General features: G+C 54.8%; 1 protein-coding gene across 6 annotated transcripts in view; it reads right to left on the reverse strand.

Moving 5' to 3' along the window:
• HDAC4 (histone deacetylase 4) overlaps positions 1-18,919 on the reverse strand; it is a 289,199-nt gene that overhangs the window by 124,128 nt on the left and 146,152 nt on the right. For 5 of the 6 annotated variants that reach the window (XM_043878233.1, XM_043878235.1, XM_043878234.1 and 2 more), the window contains one exon: positions 17,089-17,160. In XM_043878233.1, the coding sequence (XP_043734168.1) occupies positions 17,089-17,160 (72 nt within the window). Of the gene's footprint in view, positions 1-9,229; positions 9,700-17,088; positions 17,161-18,919 lie in introns of those variants that run through there. The other variant, XM_043878236.1, reaches the window with a different exon arrangement.

An 18,919-nucleotide genomic window follows, 5' to 3' on the forward strand; every position in this document is an offset into this window, starting at 1 on the left:
TACTTCCTTCAATTTAAGTCTGAATTTGGCAATAAGGAGTTCATGATCTGAGCCACAGTCAGCTCCCTGTCTTGTTTTTGCTGATTGTATAGAGCTTCTCTATCTTTGGCTGCAAAGAATATAATCAGTCTGATTTTGGTGTTGACCATTTGGTGATGTCCATGTGTAGTGTCTTCTCTTGTGTTGTTGGAAGAGGGTGTTTGCTATGACCAGCACATTCTCTTGGCAGAACTCTATTAGCCTTTGCCCTACTTCATTCTGTACTTCAAGGCCAAATTTGCCTGTTACCCCAGGTGTTTCTTGACTTCCTACTTTTGCATCCCCTATAATGAAAAGGACATCTTTATTGGGTGTTAGTTCTAAAAAGTCTTGTAGGTCTTCAGAGAACCATTCAACTTCAGCTTCTTCAGCATTACTGGTTGGGGCACAGACTTGGATTACCGTGATGTTGAATGGTTTGCCTTGGAAATGAACAGAGATCATCCTGTCATTTTTGAGGTTGCATCCAAGTATTGCATTAATATGAAAATGGCATTGTACATGTTTTGAAAACAAGAAGATCCCTGTCTTTCAGAGATGCAGGCCCTGGAACAGTTACAGAACATACGATACCTGAGTGGGATTCGGTTCAAAGCGTCCACAGTTGGAGGTAAGAGGTGAGGTGGGGCACTGACCACACGGCTGGACAGGCCCTGGCTCTGCCAGGTCGGCTCACAGAACGTGAGGACGGCCTGCTGCTCGTCTTTCTGCTTCTGAATGTGCCGAAATATGTTTATGATACAAAATTAAAAAGGAAATTTTAATTACATTTCTAAACCTTTTCTGAGTCAAACAGGAAATACTAACAACCACTTAAAAATAAGCAGAATGGAAAGATAATGAAAAAAATTACCTAGAGTAACTTGAAAGTTTCTGGTCTTACTAGGAGGAAACTGACAAACTGGAATGATTATACTTGACAATAATAAGGATATAATTCATTAGCTAGATAGATATATCTTTAGAAAAAACACTAGAACAAATCCAAGGAAAACAGATGGGAGGAGAAAGTAAACACATAGATAAATGGAAAATGTTCATTACTCTTACACACCAACACAGTAAGAAATTGGTTCTTTGAAAAGATCAATAAAATAGACAAACTTCTGATAAGAGTGTCTTGGAAAACGAGAGTAAAGCACAGACTAAACGTTAGGAACGTAAGAGGTCACCAAAAGTCAGATGCAGCAGAAACGGGAAATACAATGACAAACCTGAAGCCAATCGATTAAAAAACCTACAGAAATAGACACACTTCTAGAAAAATATGCTCATTCTCTGTGAGGTCCTTGTTACAAAAACCAAAGACATTATAAAAAATAAAAATTACAATCCTGGCCATGAATACAGCCACAAAATTCCCAAATGAGTTATTCGCAAGCTTAACCTAGCAGTCTACAAAAAAAAAAAAAAAAGAAACTAAAAAACGATAATTGACCAAAATATGCAGCATTTTAAAATGAGAATGAAACATCTCTATAGAATATCTATAAATATAATTCACTGAATTAATAATGACATCATCATAATAAAAATAAGCATATTATATAATCCAACAACTATTCATTATAAAAGCCTTTAGCAAACTGTGAATAAGATTTCTTTAACCTGAAAAGGGGATTTCTTTAAAAAAAAAAATAATACAGCAAGTATTGCTTTTAAAGGGGAATGCTGACTGAGACAAGATTCCAGGCAACACCACTGCAGAGGAGCTGGCTGAGGGGTAACAATATAAGCAGAAAGGCAAGAGACGCCACCATGATGCAGACTCTATAATCGTCAGGATAGAACTCCTCCCCTGCTTTCCCTGGTGGTTTAGCGGTAAGGAATTTGCCTGCCATGCAGGAGACTAGGGTTCGATCCCTGGGTTGGGAAGATCCCCTGAAGGAGGAAATGGCCACCCACTGCAGTATTCTTGCCTGGAGAATCCCGTGGACAGAGAAGTCTGGTGGGCTATGGTGTGAAGGGTTGCCAAGAGTCAGTCATGACTGAAGCAACTCGTCACGAGACATGCATTTATTTACTCTCTTAGAGGAAAAGAGAAAAAGCTTCCAGAACGCACTGGCTCTCAGTGATTAGACTGTACTCGCACTGCCCTTGGAACAAACAGCTGATGGCCTGGCGTCCGCTGAGTACTCACACCTGCGGTCGGGGGGGCCTGAACAGGGCAGTGTCGGCCTCCTGGACGAGACGCTCCGACACCCGCAGCTTTGGCAGCCCCACCTCTGATGACCCGGCCTTCAGCACCTCCAGCGGCCGCGTGGCAGTGGTTTAGCCGCTCAGTCTCACTTTTGCGACCTCATGGGCCGCAGGCTGCCAGGCTCCTCTGTCTTTGGGATTCTCCAGGCAAGAGGACAGGAGCAGGTTGCCATTTCCCTCTCCAGGGGATCTTCGCCACCCAGAGATCAAGCCCCCGTCTCCTGCCTTGCAGGCCGGTTCTCTACCACTAGCCACCAGGGAAGCTCTGGTTTTTGCGTCTCCTCAGCAGGGGCAGAGCTGGCACACGAAGGAAGGTCTGTCTGGGGACCTGGATCCTCAACGATTCCCAAATGCCACAATCCCTGGTTTGGCTGAAGAGAAGTAAGTGGCAGAAGATGTGTCTAAACAAGTGTCCACTTCAGGCCTTTTCCCCTGCCACTAGCATATCACCCCCAAGAGGGGTTCATTGAGAACACTCCACACACAAACAGAACCCCACGGCTGCCCTGAGGACTCGGGCCAGCAGGGAGGCTCAGGCAGAGCCGGGCCCCCCACAGCTGAGGTCGCCGGCCCCAGGGCAGGAGGGAGCACACGGGGTGGCCCCACTGGCCCAGTCTGGGTGCCGGCGGCATCGCCCAAAGAGCAGGTTGCTTGCCTCGCCTCGGCGAGGACCCAGCCGACGGGATCTTTGGGCCCTACTGCTAGACACCTCGGGGTTAACTTAAAGTTCCTCACGTTTTACAGAGTTGTAATGAAACAAACCGAGGTGCTGGGGAAAGAACAGTGTATTTCCATTTTCTCAGCTTTCTTAAGAATCGGCCAATACTGCTTTAAGGTTAATAAATCAGTAAATGGTAGATGGTAAGTATATCATTTATATGTTATAAAGAGAATAGCCTGAATGAAAAATAACACTGTAACTAGCAAAATCAGAAAGTGAACAAGAAGGAAAAAAAAAAGGTCAAAGGATCTGTATGTGCTAATTATCTAATCTCTCACAAGGCATCCACAAACACTGCCTAAAGTGGCCGTGTCAAGAAACAGCCATTTAGCTAAATATATGGGCTTGTAAACAATCCCGCAATAACATGTGGAAAGAGGATACAGCCTCCCAAGTGACCAGAAGGACAACACAACCACTCACCCTAAAACCAAAGAGGAGGCCAGAGAGCCCGCAGACAAGAAGTCAAAACCCAGAAGCACTTAACACAGAAAACAGAGCAAACAAACTGGACAAAAAGCTCAGAACTAAATGTATCTGTTGTGTCACCAAGTGTAAATGGGGTCTATTCACACAAAGATGAGCAGATCAGGTAAAAAACAAAACGACAATTACTATCCACCTGGGAAGCATCCAGAACAGAATGGGCGAATAGCAACTGAAAGAAATTTGAGGTCAAAGCATCTGTATCACAAAGGTCAGCCCTAAAGCAAAACCTAACCAAGATGAGGCCCATTTCACGTGTGTGTGTGTGTGTGTGTGTGTGAAAGTCACAAGAAGAGGCCCATTTCACATGTGTGTGTGTGTGTGTGTGTGTGTGTGTGAAAGTCACAAAACGAGGCCCACTTCACGTGTGTGTGTGTGGAAGTCAATCAGTCGTTCTTTGCGACCCCGTGGACTGTAGCCCACCAGGCTCCTCTCCTTGAATTTTCCAGGCAAGAATAATAGAGTGGGTTGCCATTCCCTTCTCCAGGGATCTTCCTGACCCAGGGGTCAAGCCCAGCTCTCCTGAATTGCAGGAGTATTTTTTTACCACTGAGCCACCGGGGAAGCCAGCCGTGAGAAAAGGGCGTCCTGGAGCTGTGTGTCCCCTAATGAAAGCCAAGACGGACAGTGCAGAAAAGTCAGAAGAGACAGAACGGAACACAGAACTGGCCGCAGGTCTGCACCTGCTCTGCCACGCTTGACGCCAGTGACATAAACCGTGAGCATACAGAGGACCTGAGTGATACAATCAACACTTCAGCCGAGCCAGCCTGTGAAAAGACTGTGCCATGAGAGAATCTGTGACGTTTTCAAACTCCCACAGAACATTTAAGACGATCAAGCCACATAAACAAAGTTTCCATATAAATATGCAGAACCCAACATGCAGGCCCCAAGTCCTATTCACATTGCCACAGAAAAAGAAATCAATAAAAGCAGAAGAAAAGCAAAAATTCAACTGAACGCCTTTCTCTTGAACACTCCAAATCTGAAAGGAAAGAAAATTTATAAAGTAAATTTAATCAGCTCATCACATATTGAAAATTTCAGGAATGGATTACACTGAACTCAGTAACGCATAGTCTTACACACTTAAGTAATGTTGTTAAAAAGGAATAGAAACAATTAAGCATTGGACTCAAAAAGTTCGAAAAAGAACTAAAAAATTAAGCCATATCTCATTTAAGAAAAAAAGAGGAACAGATAATAAAGAGTAAAAGAAATTAAAGGAATTACTCACTAGGAAACAGAAAATCCATAGAATTGCTAAAACGTGCCATGTGGATAAAGTTTGTCTGAGCTTAATGGGAGCAAAAATGTGGAAATGACAGTTGGAGGAGGTTTTGAAGAACCAGGCAGTCTGTAGCATTATAGACAAAACAAAACAGCCCTTTCCCTGTGGCAATCTTCAAAGATACACAAAATCAGAGATGACTACCGGGAATACCCTCATATTCAACTTTCTACAATGATCAATATTTTGTTTCATCTATTAACATCCATTTTTTTTTTGTAACTGCACGGAATAAAATATCTCAGCTTTAAACTGATAAAAGATGGCAAATAATGAGTCATTTTTTAAAGACACAGATTTTTCACATCCACAGTCTGACTGTTGTTCAGTCGCAGAGTCGTGTCTGACTCTCTGCGATCCCATCCGTGAGTGCTGAGGGTAGGACACGGGAAAACGTCAGAGCGAACAAGAGCCGTTCCCACACACTGCTCCAAGTGGACAATAAACCGGACGATCTTATCTTCAGCCGGACTTCACGGGTGTAGAGCCACCACCGTACGACCCGCCACCCAAGTGTGACTCTCATCCGGTGCGTGTCTTTCAAGGGTCATGTTAGATGACCCGCTGAAACCCATGCTCTACTGACTGAGCTAGCCGGGCCTGAAGTGCAGGCGGACTCTTGACCACCTGAGTCGCTTGGAAGAGACAGGCTTTTTTTAACAGAGTCTCCAGGGTAATAAACACACTGTATCAACACGAAGACAGCATTCCAAACCTGAGTCTGCAGAAAACAGAGTGACTGAGATGGCACATGGGCCTCCAGGTACAGCCCTCTGGGTCCCCAAACCCCCCCACCCCCACCCCCGCCTCTCCCGGGCGGTTCTGGAGGAGGGCGGAGGTGACTCTGGCTCAGGGACACATCCACCGTCCTGCTGCAGTTTTCCTGGCTTCCCTGAAGCCCGTGGCGTTCTTTTCTGGGAATCTGGAGTGCATAAACAGAGCAAGCCATCTGCACTGGGTGCTCTGTGAGTCCAGATGAAACCAAACGTCGGGTCCCCACCCCCCCTCCACTCTCAATCTCGGAACTTCTCCTTAAAGCTCTTCAGAAAATCCTTTGCCTGTTTCTAATTTGTTCTGCATCCCCCAAGAAGAGAAACTGTCTTTGGGAAATATTTGCAAGCGCAAATTGAGCAAGAGGCTGTAAATAAAAACCTGGCGTGCAGTGGGGGAACTTGGCTTTCGAGAAGTGCACAAATGTGCTTCCGGGAAACTAAAAATAGAAGCAGGCCAGCTCGGTGCAAAAAAAAAGGGGGTGGTGGGATGTGCTCTAAGTTCTCGCGTATAAAGGCAGCTGACGAAGACAAATGTAAGCCCCAGAGGAGGTGCCTGGTGGAGGAATCCAGCGGGGACTCTGACTTTAGAAACAGGTGTGAGTGGACGAGAACTCCCACATGATTACAACGCAGGGACGCAGTGAGACAGAAGCACCAGCATTTCATCCTGAAGCATTTACTAAAAGAGCGCCCTTGTAGCCCCCAAGGCCCCAGCGGGGACGGGCCATCCAGGCTGGAGAGTTCGCAGAACCTTGCCCGGCTGCGGACACCTGGGTTCAATCCGGCCACACCCCTGCAGCCCTGGGCCCTACTCACCTGCCCACACTCTGGGCCTGGGCTGTGCTCACCCTACCATAAATCAGGTTACCCCTCCTGAAAGCCATTTGGTTTACCCTAAACCCCATGGATAAAAAACACATTATCTGAAAATTAAAAATAGTTTCGGTGGTCTAGGAAAGCCACAGATCTCCTCTGCAAGTGGCCTTGCCATTTCAGTTATGTAAGGTCAAGTTTACATAACACAGAGAAGAAAGCATTTCAGAATTTCCCTCTTAGCAACCCCCTAACGTTTGGTTATGGGTTTCACCTAACAGCTGGGTTGCAGTAGAAGCCATATTACTTAATAGTAACAGTTGAAATATTTAAAAATAGAAGGTGTTTCTTCGACTTGGCAGCAGAGAGAGAAGGGAGGGCAGCAGGGGGTGAAGCAGGGAGCACCCCCAGCTTCTCGGGGGCGGGCTGGCCTCTTTCAGCAAGTGCCTCCTGGAAACCTCGCTGCCCAACATGGAAGGCAGCATCCTTTGGGGGTCTGCAAGGTGGGGAGTAGGGCGAGGGGTGTGGGGATGTGGTGTGAGTGTGTGTTGGGGGCGGGAAGGGAAGGCGGTCAGGCTGGGATTTCAGCGTCTGAAAGGAACACCCGGGACGCTCGTCAGAAATCCACGCACTTGAAGCCCCTGGTGGCTGACAGTAAAGAATCTGCCTGCAACGCGGGAGACCCAGGCTCGGTCCCTGGGTCGGAAAGATGCCCTGGAGAGGGGCATGGCTACCCAGCCCAGTATTCTTGCCTGGAGAATCCCCTGGACAGAGGCGGCCGGCGGGCCACAGTCCACGGGGTCGCAGTCAGACACGGCCGGGACACGGCGGAAGTGACTGAGCCTCTGCAGCGTCCAGCACAGGTCTCGGCTGAGGGGCCGGCCGGCTGGCAGAGTGCCCGTTACCGCGGTTCCCGCTGCCCCTACCAGCAGTGGTGCCAGCACAGGGATGCCAAACCCTCACGAGGGCGGTGGGCGGCCTGATCCGCGGCGTCGAGCCCCTGGCCGGGAGAGCGCGGCCCCGCGAGCACCGTCTGGGGCGGGAACGCTGCCCGTGGGACGACACCACAGACGCCGTCCAGGACGCAGGCGGCACGCGGGCCCCTCCCGTGGAGACGTCACACCCACGCGGGCTGCATGCAGCCACTCCAGGTCCTCAGCCCCAGCCCAGCCCCCTTCCAGCGGGGGCTCTGAGAGCCCCTTTCCAGCATGCCCGTGTCCCACCCCGGCCCTCACCGTCCCCCGCGGGCGGCTTTGTCCCGGAGCGCCCATCTCGGTTCCCGGCAACTCCACCTTCCCGATGCTCAGAGCTGAGACCCTGGGGCCACCGTCCACTCCTCGGCATCGTTCACGGCCTGCCTGCCCCTCAGCAAGTCTCCTACTTCCACACGCACGGCAGCTTCAGCCCGCCCACTGCGTCCACGCCAGCTCCCCCCCGGCCCACGGTGTAAGCTCCACAAACAAGAGGGATCTCGGCTTTACTCATAAATATGTGTCCCAAGCGCCAAGGGTGCTGACGGACACCTGGGAAGCATGATCACTGTGGAGGGGATGAGCGAGTGGGTGAGTGGGACCAAAGCCGGCCCTGACCGTGGGCCTTTCCAGACCCCGTTATTTCAAACTGCAGAGACCCTTCCCCACGAGAGTCCCCCGTCCTTCCTTGCTTCTCCTCCTCCTCAGCACTGGTGACCTTCTAGCATCTGCTCGTGCCCTATACCGTCCACCGCCACCAAGTAGGATTTAATGACCGTATTTAGAATCCCGCGTCTGACAGCTAGAGAACACAACTCTTCTAAAGCACATACTGAAGAGTCATAAACACTGACCATAAAGAAATGCTCAGACAAATTCAGAGGCTTGGTACTCGCTACCCATAATACAATATATTAGAAACCAATAACAAAAAGATGACTTGAAAAACTCTATACCTCCAGATGAAAACACTTGTAAATGTGTCACTTTTTTCAAAGAAAAAAGAAGCAGCAAAGTTTCCAAAGGCTACAGATTAGCCACTATCAACTAGAACTTGAATCCTACAAATTGGAATTTACCAAAGTATCTGCACTTGTCTCCAGAGAGAGCTCCATAACCTACCTCAAGAATAAAGGCCAAAAAGTAAGTGGGCTAAAAGATGTTCAACATAAGAGTTTGGAGCAAGAATATCCACATAACCACAGCCCCCCACCCCCCAAAGCAGAAATAAGAACAGGAATGAAGGGAGGAGAAAATAAATATATACAGGTATCACTAGAGTCAGAAGCGTGTCCTTTGACAGATGACAAAACAGACAAAGCCAGAGCAGACGGACAGGTGCGCTGGCTCCCACGGCAGCAGCTCTGCACGCGCCCTGTCCCCCAGGAAATACCGGGGAGTGGCGGGGGCGGGGTCAGGGAGAGACCCCAGCAGCAGCGGACACCGTGGGCACCCCTCGGCGGGCCTCCCCGGTCTGGCCCCACGGGGCACTCGGGGGGCACCTGCGGGCCTGAAAGGCGTGCTCACCCCTCCCCTTGGGCTCCTGACCCTGCCCCCTGTCCGCTCCGACCTCGCACGGCCGCCCAAGGACGCTGGTCAGACCCCGGCCACTGCAGCGCCCCGGGGCCGGCCTGCCAGAGACGCGGGGACCTGGGGTGTGGACGGCGCGGGTCGCTGTGTGGCTTCTCCTTAAAGGACAGCACTCTGCCCTCCCAGGGGACAAGGCTGAGAAGTCACAGCACGCTAAGGGTGAGCGCTTTCCCAACGGACAATGTCAGACGTGGACAAGAGCTCACCCTGGCAGAACACACTCCTTTAGACACACGTAAGGGGTTCACAGACTCTGGACACAACCCACTCATACCCCGCAGCCCCAAGAACAGAACAGAAAAGCTGGTTAAAAAAAAAGACAGAAAGACGAAACGCGCTCTACCTGCCGATGACGTGCGCACGCCCCCTCCCTTCCTGGCATGAGGCGGGCGCCCAGCGCCCAAGTCCTGAGCTGGAACGACGTTGTGTCTTCCGCCTAATAACCACCTTCAGACACACCACGAGGACACCAGGTTTCACGCCACAGTTTCTGTACCAGTGAGACCGCAGGCTCACAGCGCCCGGCCCCCACTTTTTCCTGTAAGGCGGACAGACAGACAGTGGCCCACCTCTCCCCACAGGGCTCAAGTGGGCGCGGGCCGCTTCCGCGTCAGGGGCACTTGGGGCCTGAGGCCCTGCCCGCCAGCCTCCGGGGCCCGCCTTGCGGAACCGGGCCCTCCTCCAGGCCCCCCAGCAAGCTCTTTCCAGCTCCACGCATCTATGGCAACAACCACAATACAAACCTAATGGGGTGGGACAGCTGGTGATAAACATAAATAAGCCAAACAATCCAGTTCCACCCAGGAGAGGAGAGGCCTTTATCTTCCTCCCTCCAGCACTGAGCATACTGGAAGGACACAGCTGGGAGCCAGGCCACCGCCCAGTGGGGCAGAGCGGGCCTGGAGGGGCAGCCGGGGTTGGGGGGCGGCGCGGAAGGAGGGCTTGAGCAGCCAGCCTCGGACGGGGCACCCAGGGTCACGGCGTTGGGGGGTGGTTAAAGATGGCAAATGGAACACCCCTGCAAGAGCCCACTAAAGCTGTGTGCGCGTTAAAAAAAAAAAAAAAAAATCAGCTACACAGTTGCAGCTGAAAGGCAAGCCAGAGAGAACTGGGTTCTAGGAGAAAACAGACGCGTGAGCAAGGGGCGCCCACCAGACCAGATACCAGAGACCGAACCCAAGCTTGGGGGCTCAGGAGGGCACTGGGCGCCCCCAGACCCCTGCGCACCCCCCACAGCGGGGACTGGAGACTCCTCTTCCGGGAGGGCGAGGGTGCCGCGGGGACGGCACTGCCCACCGACGCAGGCGGCCCGGGCCCGCCTCCCAGCCCCGCGGAACACACGCCTGAGCAGGGCAGTGGGCCCCGGCCGCCAGCGCCCAGGAGGGTCCCCGGTCTCCAGGTGCCCTGCCCTAAAGGGGAGCGGACAGGCCAGGAAAGCCGTCATCACAAGGCAGACCCAGACAGACAGACGGCAGGACCCTGCAGGGAACCTGCTGCCCAAGGAGAAGGGAGCCAGCCAGCAGAGCCGTCCCAGAGAGAAGGGCGGCGGTCAGCAGCTAAGGCCCGGCTCGGTGCCTGGTCAGGGAACAGATCCACCTGCCACAACGACGACCTGGTGCAGCCAGATAAATAAATGTTTTTAAAAATAGAGAGAGAGAAGGGTGGCCCCCCCTGCCTGGTTGCCCCTCAGGGAGGAAGCCGACCTCAGCAGACAAGGGGGCCGGGCCTCAGGGTCGGGCAGGAAAGCGCTTCCCAAAGCCACCAGGGCAGCACCTGGTTTGGTGAGACGTGAGCGGAAGTAACTGGGAAACACAGAAGAAAGGATGCAGCAGGAAAAGAGACATGGGCAGCGGTCCCAGGAGCAGCGGCAGAGCCAGAGGGCGCACGTTCCCTTCTCTGCAGACCCAGCTGGGTCCGCAGGCGGCCCATTCGGAACCGAGGGATCCATAAAAGCCGCGACGGTGCAGACAGCACGGCGGGAGCGGCTCTGCCCCCATGGGCGTGCAGCTGCAGGCACGCGCTCGGCTCTGCTGGGGCCCTGGGGACCGACTGTCAAGGCCAAAGGCAGCAAGTAAAGGCCAAAGGCGGCGGGAGGAGGGAGGAGCGGCTGGATTTAGGTCCAGAGGCAGAAACGCCAGCGCACGCCTGTCTGTCCTCTGGAGACGCCATCCACGGCGCAGAACCCACGGCTTTCTCCCGTGAAGAACCACCGGGAAGGCATCCACTTGCTCGCCTGTAAATCCCACCGTACAGTGTTGCTCCAGCGCAGGGGCGAGGCCTCCAGCGGGAGCGGCGGGCGCTGAGCCCCGAGTCCCTCCTCTCTCTGAAGCTCAGTCCCCAGGCAGGCGGCGGCTCCGGGGAGCACCCCCTCGGCCTGAGCGCTGAGGGCAGCGTGGCCGCTGGTGGTTGAGCTGCGGGGGTTCTCACGGCTGCCGCTCAAAGCCAGACGTGCACCTGCACTGCCCTTGGCAGGGAGGCCCGGACCAGCCGGCGGGTCCGCAGCAAACAGAGTCCCCTCTCTGTGGGCAGACCCGTGCACCAGGCTCTGCGTTAAAGACGGCTACGTGGGCATGAAACAGTCAGGAGGTCTGGACTCAGTGCAGCAGAGAGCAGGCCTGCCTCGGATGTGATTCAAAGAAAAAGCCCGAGCAGGTGCGACGCCTCGTGCTCAATGTAACTCCGAGCGCTTTGTCATTAAGCTTCGCTACACCGGCTGGTTGTGCTTCGTTTGAAACAGCTGTCCTGGGGGATGGGGTCGTCATTAAGGCCTCTGGGCTGGTTGTGGGGGGCCGCAGTCATGCTGGAGACGGCAGCAGAGCTAAGGAGGGGGGCACTGGGACGGGCAGACCCGAGGGATCAGCGAACAGAGAAGGATGGGAAGCATTTCATCCCTCCCAGCCACCCGCTCTCTGGGCCCCCGACGCTCCGCCAGGCTGAGAGAGGGTGTGCTGGTGGCTCGAGGCCACACGGCCTCGTGGAGGCAGCAGATGCCGCCACCCGGGCCCCAGGTGTTGCATCAGCTGGGCCACTATGGCTTCCCTGGTGGCTTAGACGGTAAAGCGTCGCCCGCAATGCCAGAGACCCGGGTTCGATCCCTGGGTTGGGAAGATCCCCTAGAGAATGGGTTGGCAACCCGCTCCAGTATTCTTGCCTGGGAAATCCCATGGACGGAGGAGCCTGGTGGGCTACAGCCCATGGGACTGCAAAGAGTCAGACACGACTGAGCGACTGACACAGCTGGGCCAGCCCTGACCCTGCACCGGCTTCCTTACCACGAGCCCAAAGCGGAGGGCAGGGGTGGAGCCTCCAGAACCGGGAGGAGGAAGGAGAAGAAACAGGACAAACGACAGCCTGGTTTGTGCCATGTGAGAGGCTGCGAGCAGAGGGGACAGACCCCGGCCCGCGGAGAGCAGAGATGAGCAGCGCCAGGATGGACCCAGGACGAGGAAGCCGAAGTCCGCTCTCCCTTCCCACGCTGAGCAGGCGGCAGCCACAGGGGCCCCGAAGCTGGCCATCAGGCCTTCCCTGGGCCCCATCCCGGCCCCAGGAGCCCAGCCTTACGGGAAAAACACAGAAAGGAGGGCCCGCGGGAAGTACGACTGGTGAGGCTTTGCTGCAGGGATTACGATCCCGGGATGAACCGCTTCCCGCGGGGAAGGCGCCGCGCCAGAAGCTTCCCCCAGGCCACGTGCATCCTCACCTCGGCACCTGCCCCGCCTCTCCTCTCGCCAGAGCAACCCACGACAAGAACAGCAAGACGTGCCTGGGAGGCATCCTGACTTCCGGCCAGCCTCCAGTGGCCCCTGCTCCAAAACCCAAGGAGAGGGTCAAGCAATTCAACAACCCTTTGACGGGGCGGTGGTCCGACACTTGGGAAGATTCGGGTTCTGCGGCTGGAGCCAGACCTCACTTATTCAAAACGGGTTTGGGTAAGTTCTCCAGAGCTTCGGTAGTGTCTTCATGTTTCCATAATTCTCTTTTAAAAAATGACACCCTTGTTACACAGCCTTGAAAGGAAAGCTCGGGAACTCTGATGGAAATGCACGTTTACAGTGAGGGCAACGGTGCCTACAGCGAGACTCCTGTGTGGTAGGCACCTCGTCCTAGCAGCTGGGCTGGCCCAGAGGTCCCCGGCCTTCTCTGAGAGGCGGCCCCTGCAGGGGGACCCGCCGGCTGACCCTGGGGAAGCCAGCTTGCCCCTCGCCTCCGCTGGGGAGCGGGCAGTGAGGGCTCAGGGCCCTTGGGAGCCACCACAGCATGAGCCCAGACGAGCCTCTCGTGGGCCCCCGGGGCTGCTTCCTCCACGTTGCGCCCGGGAACAGGGGCTTCTCCTCCAGCCCCTGCACCCATCCAGGCGCGGAGCGTCTCCACAGTCCGGCTCCGAGGGAGCTCGCCTGCCGGGTCTGCAGCCAGCACCCCACACACTCACCACGAGGCCTCTTTTCTAGATTAAACATGCGCTGCTTTTATAATCAGGAAAAAAGTATGCTACTTTCAAAAACAGATGAAAGTGATTCAGGAATGAAGGACCAAAATACTTGTCGAGTCCCCTGGCACAGCGGGCATGCAAGCTCTCTGCTAGAGGCCCAGCTCTCGCCTCCTCCTCTGCCCTCAAGTCCCACGTCTCTCCCCACCAAACTCTGAGCTTCCTGGGAGCCCGCAGGGTGCCCGCCACTCTGCCTGCACCCCAAGTCCCCACCAGGAAGGAAAGGACAACCCCCCAGGGAAGGACGAGGTGGTGTCGCCTCGTCCGCAACTGTGACATTCCACTTCATCCAAAAAATGAGGAAATACGATGCCAACAGAGATCCCTGGGTCGGGAAGATCCCCTGGAGAAGGGCATGGCTACCCACTCCAGTATTCTTGCCTGGAGAATCCCACGGACAGAGGAGCTTAGAGGGCTACAGTCCACGGGGTTGCAAAAGAGTTGGACACAAGTGAGCGTGTACACACACACACACACACACACACACACACACACAGCACAGAACAGTACTGGGGGCGCTGGTAGGACCCAGTGGGAGGCAAACGGTTATATGTTTTCCCCCTTTTATAACTATTCACAACTAAAACCTTTAAAACAAGGGGAAAAAATGCAAAAAAGGAGGAAAGGCTTGTTAACATATAAAAAGTTAAGGGGGAAGGTGGAGAAATCAGAAAGAACCCCCAAACAAAGAGCATTTTAGCTTGTGCAGTCTACAATACAAACTTTTCTAGTGAGAGATTCTTGTAAGAATGATTTCAAGTCTTGAGTCAAGATGGCCCACAAATAGACGGGATGAACGATGCTTTTTTTATTTGAAGTAAAACTGTGTTTAAAGAGAACCATTGTCAGAAAGGCTGTCGAGAGGGCTGCCTTTCACAGCCAGGAAGAGACAAGAAATGCACAAGATGGAGGTGGGGAGGGCCACATGGGCACTTGCCCACTCACGGTAAAAGGCGTACATTCACGGGAACAAGTTCCCACAGTGACTGCTGGAGTAATTCCTGCAGACTATACAGTCTGTTTTCACACTGCCAAGTGTCAGAAGAGTACTTTAAACTCAACCGTAAGGAAAACGTGCGACAGCAAACTGGGATTGACTTAAAAACACACCTGAAAATGTCTCTACTCCCGAATCATAAAAATGTGGCTCTAGGACATTCCTGGTGGGCCAGAGGTTAAGAATCCGCCTGCCAAAGCAGGGGATGCAGGCTCAATCGCTGGGTCCTGGAGGAGTCCACGTGCCACCAGGCAGCCGAGCCCGTGAGCCACAACTACCTAGCCTGCGTGCTGCAACTGCTGAAGCCCGTGCACCTAGAGCCCATGCTCTGCAAGGAGAAGCCCCGCAATGAGAAGCCCGCACACCCCAACTGGAGTAGCCCCTGCTCACTGCAGCAGAGACCCAGAGCAGCCAAAAATAAATAAATATTCTACTTACATGCGGCTTGACAGAAAATGTCAACACTGATTTTCAAATTGTTATATAGGCTGAGATTCCTATTTCTTTGTTGAACGTATTGTACAGTGCTTATATTAATGGTGAGTGTGTGCTCGGTCGTGTCTCCTTGGGGCCCCATGGACTGCAGCCCACTGGGCTCCTCTGGCCAGGGGATTCTCCAGGCGGGAATACGGGAGTGGGTTGCCATTTCCTTCTCCAGTACGGTGCTTAGAATGACTGAAAACAGAGTTTTAAAGAATGCCCTTCGCTTCAGCAGCTTCTGAGGCAGAGCTCACGGCGACAACTCCATGGCCAGCGTGCGGCACGGGCGCACCCCTGGCACCCCTCCTCCTGCAGACAGGTGCTCACGGGCACCTCTTCTCCGGGTTTTAGAGCCACGCTGCACGCACCGACCCGGAGGGTTACCAGCGAGCACAGGTCATCCTCTGACTCTGACCAACGGAACCTGGTGGTGTGGGGCTACGGCTCCAGTACCCTGGGGCCCCCTCCCCGATATGCCATCTCTCGAGTGGGGGCCTTCCCCGAAAGAAAGAAAGAGAAGAGGGGTAGCAGACCACAGGGGCTGTGCTGGGATCAGAGCTGGCACCGCCACGGCCATGCTTCCATGCCATCTTCAGCATCCGGCCGCCGGACGTTTACCCAGGGGCCACCAGGAATCAGACTCAGGCCTGGTCTCTGTGAGAATCCTGCAGAGACGATGTGATCACCCCATCCAGGACTGAAACCGAGACACTGGGCAGCTTGCTTGAAGTCACCCAGGCGGTGGGTCCCCAGGATTCCAGGCACCCGCCCCATCCCCATCCAGAACTGCGGTCCATGTTTGTACATGGAGCTGGGAGGCCCGCACGAAGTCTCCACCAGCAGGATGTGCTTCTCAAGCCGTGAGGCGCATGGGAAGCCGCCCACTTTCTGGCTCACTTGGGAACCACCTTTTCATAGTCTACCAAGCTACTGAAACCCCCTCCACCCACACCTGGGCAAGCGTTAGGAAACTGCCTGGAGGGGCCCAAGCTACACAAGGACTCGGGGTTTAAACCAAAGCTGCCCTGGCCAGACAGACTCAGGGAAAGGGAAAAAGCGGCCCTGCTGACTCTGCGGGGCTCAGACAGGACAGAGGAGCATCGCCAGCTGCTAGTTTCAGCCCTCCCCCACGCTGCCCCGGCATCCTGGGTGAACAAGAAAACCTGCTGGACAGGTGGGCACTAGCCCGGGGCCGTGGCACCTTCGAGGAGCACCGCAAATAGCCCGAGCTGAGTGTCTGGGGAGACGCCAGAGACAGTGCTTGGCAGGCCTCCGAGAGTCGCTAAGAAAGAAAGGAGTCTCTCCTTTGACACTTCCAGCTCAGGCCTTGACTTTTTTTTAGCTGGATGGGGAAGGTGTGGCCGCAGGCGGTGCGGCTGGGGGCCAGGGCAGAGGCAGGGGTCCGTGAGCCCCTCCTCGTCCCAGCCGGTCCTGCCCACACAGACAGCAGGCACAGTGGGCGCAGGAGGCTGGCGTCCAGGAGTGCCATGGAGCGTAAACCACAGAGACGGGGGCCTTGCCTTCAGGACACGGCCAAGCCAGGCCCGGCAGTGCTGACCTCAAAACGCTGACAGTGGCTCCCTTACATCCACCCCAGGCCTTCACGGGGCCTGTTTTATTCTCAGTAAGGCCAAGGGGCCCGAGAGGAATGGATCCAGTCTCTGAGCTGAAATCCCGGAGGATACCAGATAGAGGGTAAACATTTTACAAGAAGGAGAAAGAAAAGCTTCCACAGCCGTGTAAATTAGGAAAACACTGCCCAGGGCATGGCATGCAGAAGCATCACACATGGAATGAGAAATTCCTGATCACAGCCAACGCTTTTTGCTAATTACAGAAGGAGAGCTGCTTTGAGAAACATCTAGGACACTTTCCCCCGGAGCCTGGAGCCCTGGACCCAGTGAGACCTGCCCCGTGGTGTCCTCAGCTCAAGTGCAGGGCTCCTTCCTTTGAGGCCTGGAGTTAGACCCCAGACGAGCAGTTCTCGCCTCTGGGAAGAACACACCGTGTCAGAGCTCAGGACACAGAGGACCTGGCGCTCTCTTCCACTTAAGTAGCATCAAGCCGCGCCCATCTCACATCTAAAAACCAGCACCCTATTTTACCCCAGGAAAGAGCACCTGCCCACCTTGGACCTGAGACCTCACCCCTTTCTCTCCACACTCCCCCAGGACGGTGAAGCCCCAGACACCCCTTCGGGGGCGCCCAGTGTTCAGCAGGGCTGGGGGAGTGGACTTACCAGTGCTGGGCATGTGGTTCACGCGGGCAGGGTTGAGCAGCTCCACCGGCTGGTCTCGGCCAGAAAGTCCATCTGGAGGACAGAGAAAGCATTTGGCTTCAGAAACTGCTCATGATTCAATGGAAGTATTTCACACTCGGAGTCTGCAAGGAGCCCTTCCCTGCAGACAATGGGAATGCATGTGTCCTTCTCACTTTTAAAGGAGACGGGTTCTATTTTGATTTGCGGAACTTCAGAAGAAGAAAAGACCCCATGCACAACAACCCAACCAGCTCGCATCTCCAACAGAGCAAACACCAGTTTCTGGCCTGCGGGCGTCTGGCCGAGCCGTCGTGGGTTCCTTCTGTTCAACAGTCAGCTGATAGGCACGGAGCGTTTCTGGAGCGACCGCGGGCAGTAGGACAGCACACCCAGAAGAGCGGCTCACCGTCTTCCCAGACACAGCCCTGGGCCCGGGGCCACAGAGTCACAGCCCCCGAGGCCCCGCCGAGAGCACGCAGGCTGCTCCCGCTCTCTGGACAGGCAAGGGAAATAAGACTCGCAAACCCGCTCCCGGGAAAACACCGGGCCAGGCTCCTACAGCCAGAGGGACCGTTTCCTACGAGTTTACCTTTCGACTGTGTTCTGACCGCAAAGGTGGCAGAACCAGAACCACACTTGCCCCTCACTCGGCACAGGCTGCCATCAGACCACGTTCTCTCACAGATGAGAAGGAAGTGCTGGGAAGACTTCCAGGAATCACACTTGGGATGTAAAATTAGCTTCAACAATGGGTGTGAACGCCTGCGGTAATAAGGGAATCATCACAGACGCTGGCGTGTGGTCACTCTCGCTACTGACTTTGGGAGAAATCACTGGTTTCCCAGAGCAGCCATCGGCTCCCTCGGGCCAGCTTACAAACTGGGGCAAAAGCAAGTAACAGCAGGTCTACCGACTTGGTACCAAAGCCCTGCTTTTCACCCCAAATGGACGTCACCTCATGGCCTCTGAGTGCATTATCCCATGACCCTGGTGTGTCTTTGAAGATGCTCAAAATCTAAGGACAAACACCGACCCTGAGGAGACCCCGCAGGGTTTCCCGAGTCCTGGAGACCCTCCCGAGGACGCAGGGAGGCCTCTGCGGCATCGTGGGCCTGGAGCTCTCTGCTCAGAGCGTGGCAGACCCCACACACGAGCTGATGTTCAGCCTGCCCGCCCGGGTCAGGGACAGGGACTGCTGGGCTCCATTCCCGGGCTGGACCAGCCTGTGCTTCACACACTGCAAGTCCGAGCCCCACGCGGACATCCTCCCAGCCCTGCCGAGTGAGGTCAGGCAGGAAAGCTGCGCGGGAAGACTGTTCCACCTCGGCGTGAGGGCAGAGGAAGTGTCCTGCCTCTCGGGAGGTGTCACCGTGTGAAACCCTCTGAAGGCCGACTCCGCCGAGGGGCCGTCGGGGCTGAAGTACAGCTCCGGCGCCGGCAGCGTGAAGCCGGGAGAGCCCGTGGGGCCGGGCACGTGGCCCACCTCTCCCGGCTCCTCCACAGACCACCGTCAGCCGAACGCCACCAGCAAACTCTGCGCTCCTCACTCCGAAAGGGGGATCTCAGAGGCCCAGACATGAGAGGTCTCCTCGCAGAAGGCAGCAGACAGGACAGCAGGGGGCAGGACCTGAATCAAGGCGGGACCTCAAGATGAGGCCACGGGGAGGACAAACGCGTCAGGCCTCCTCTCCCCACCCCTGAAACACCTGCCGGTATCTCCGGGAGCCCAAGGCTGCCAGTCCAGGGCGTGCGGCCCTGCACAAGGAGGACTCCTAATGTCACAGGGCGGCGACCCAGGCTGAGAACACGA

The sequence above is a fragment of the Cervus elaphus genome, chromosome 20 (assembly GCF_910594005.1).
Source record: "Cervus elaphus chromosome 20, mCerEla1.1, whole genome shotgun sequence".
Lineage (NCBI taxonomy): Eukaryota > Metazoa > Chordata > Mammalia > Artiodactyla > Cervidae > Cervus > Cervus elaphus.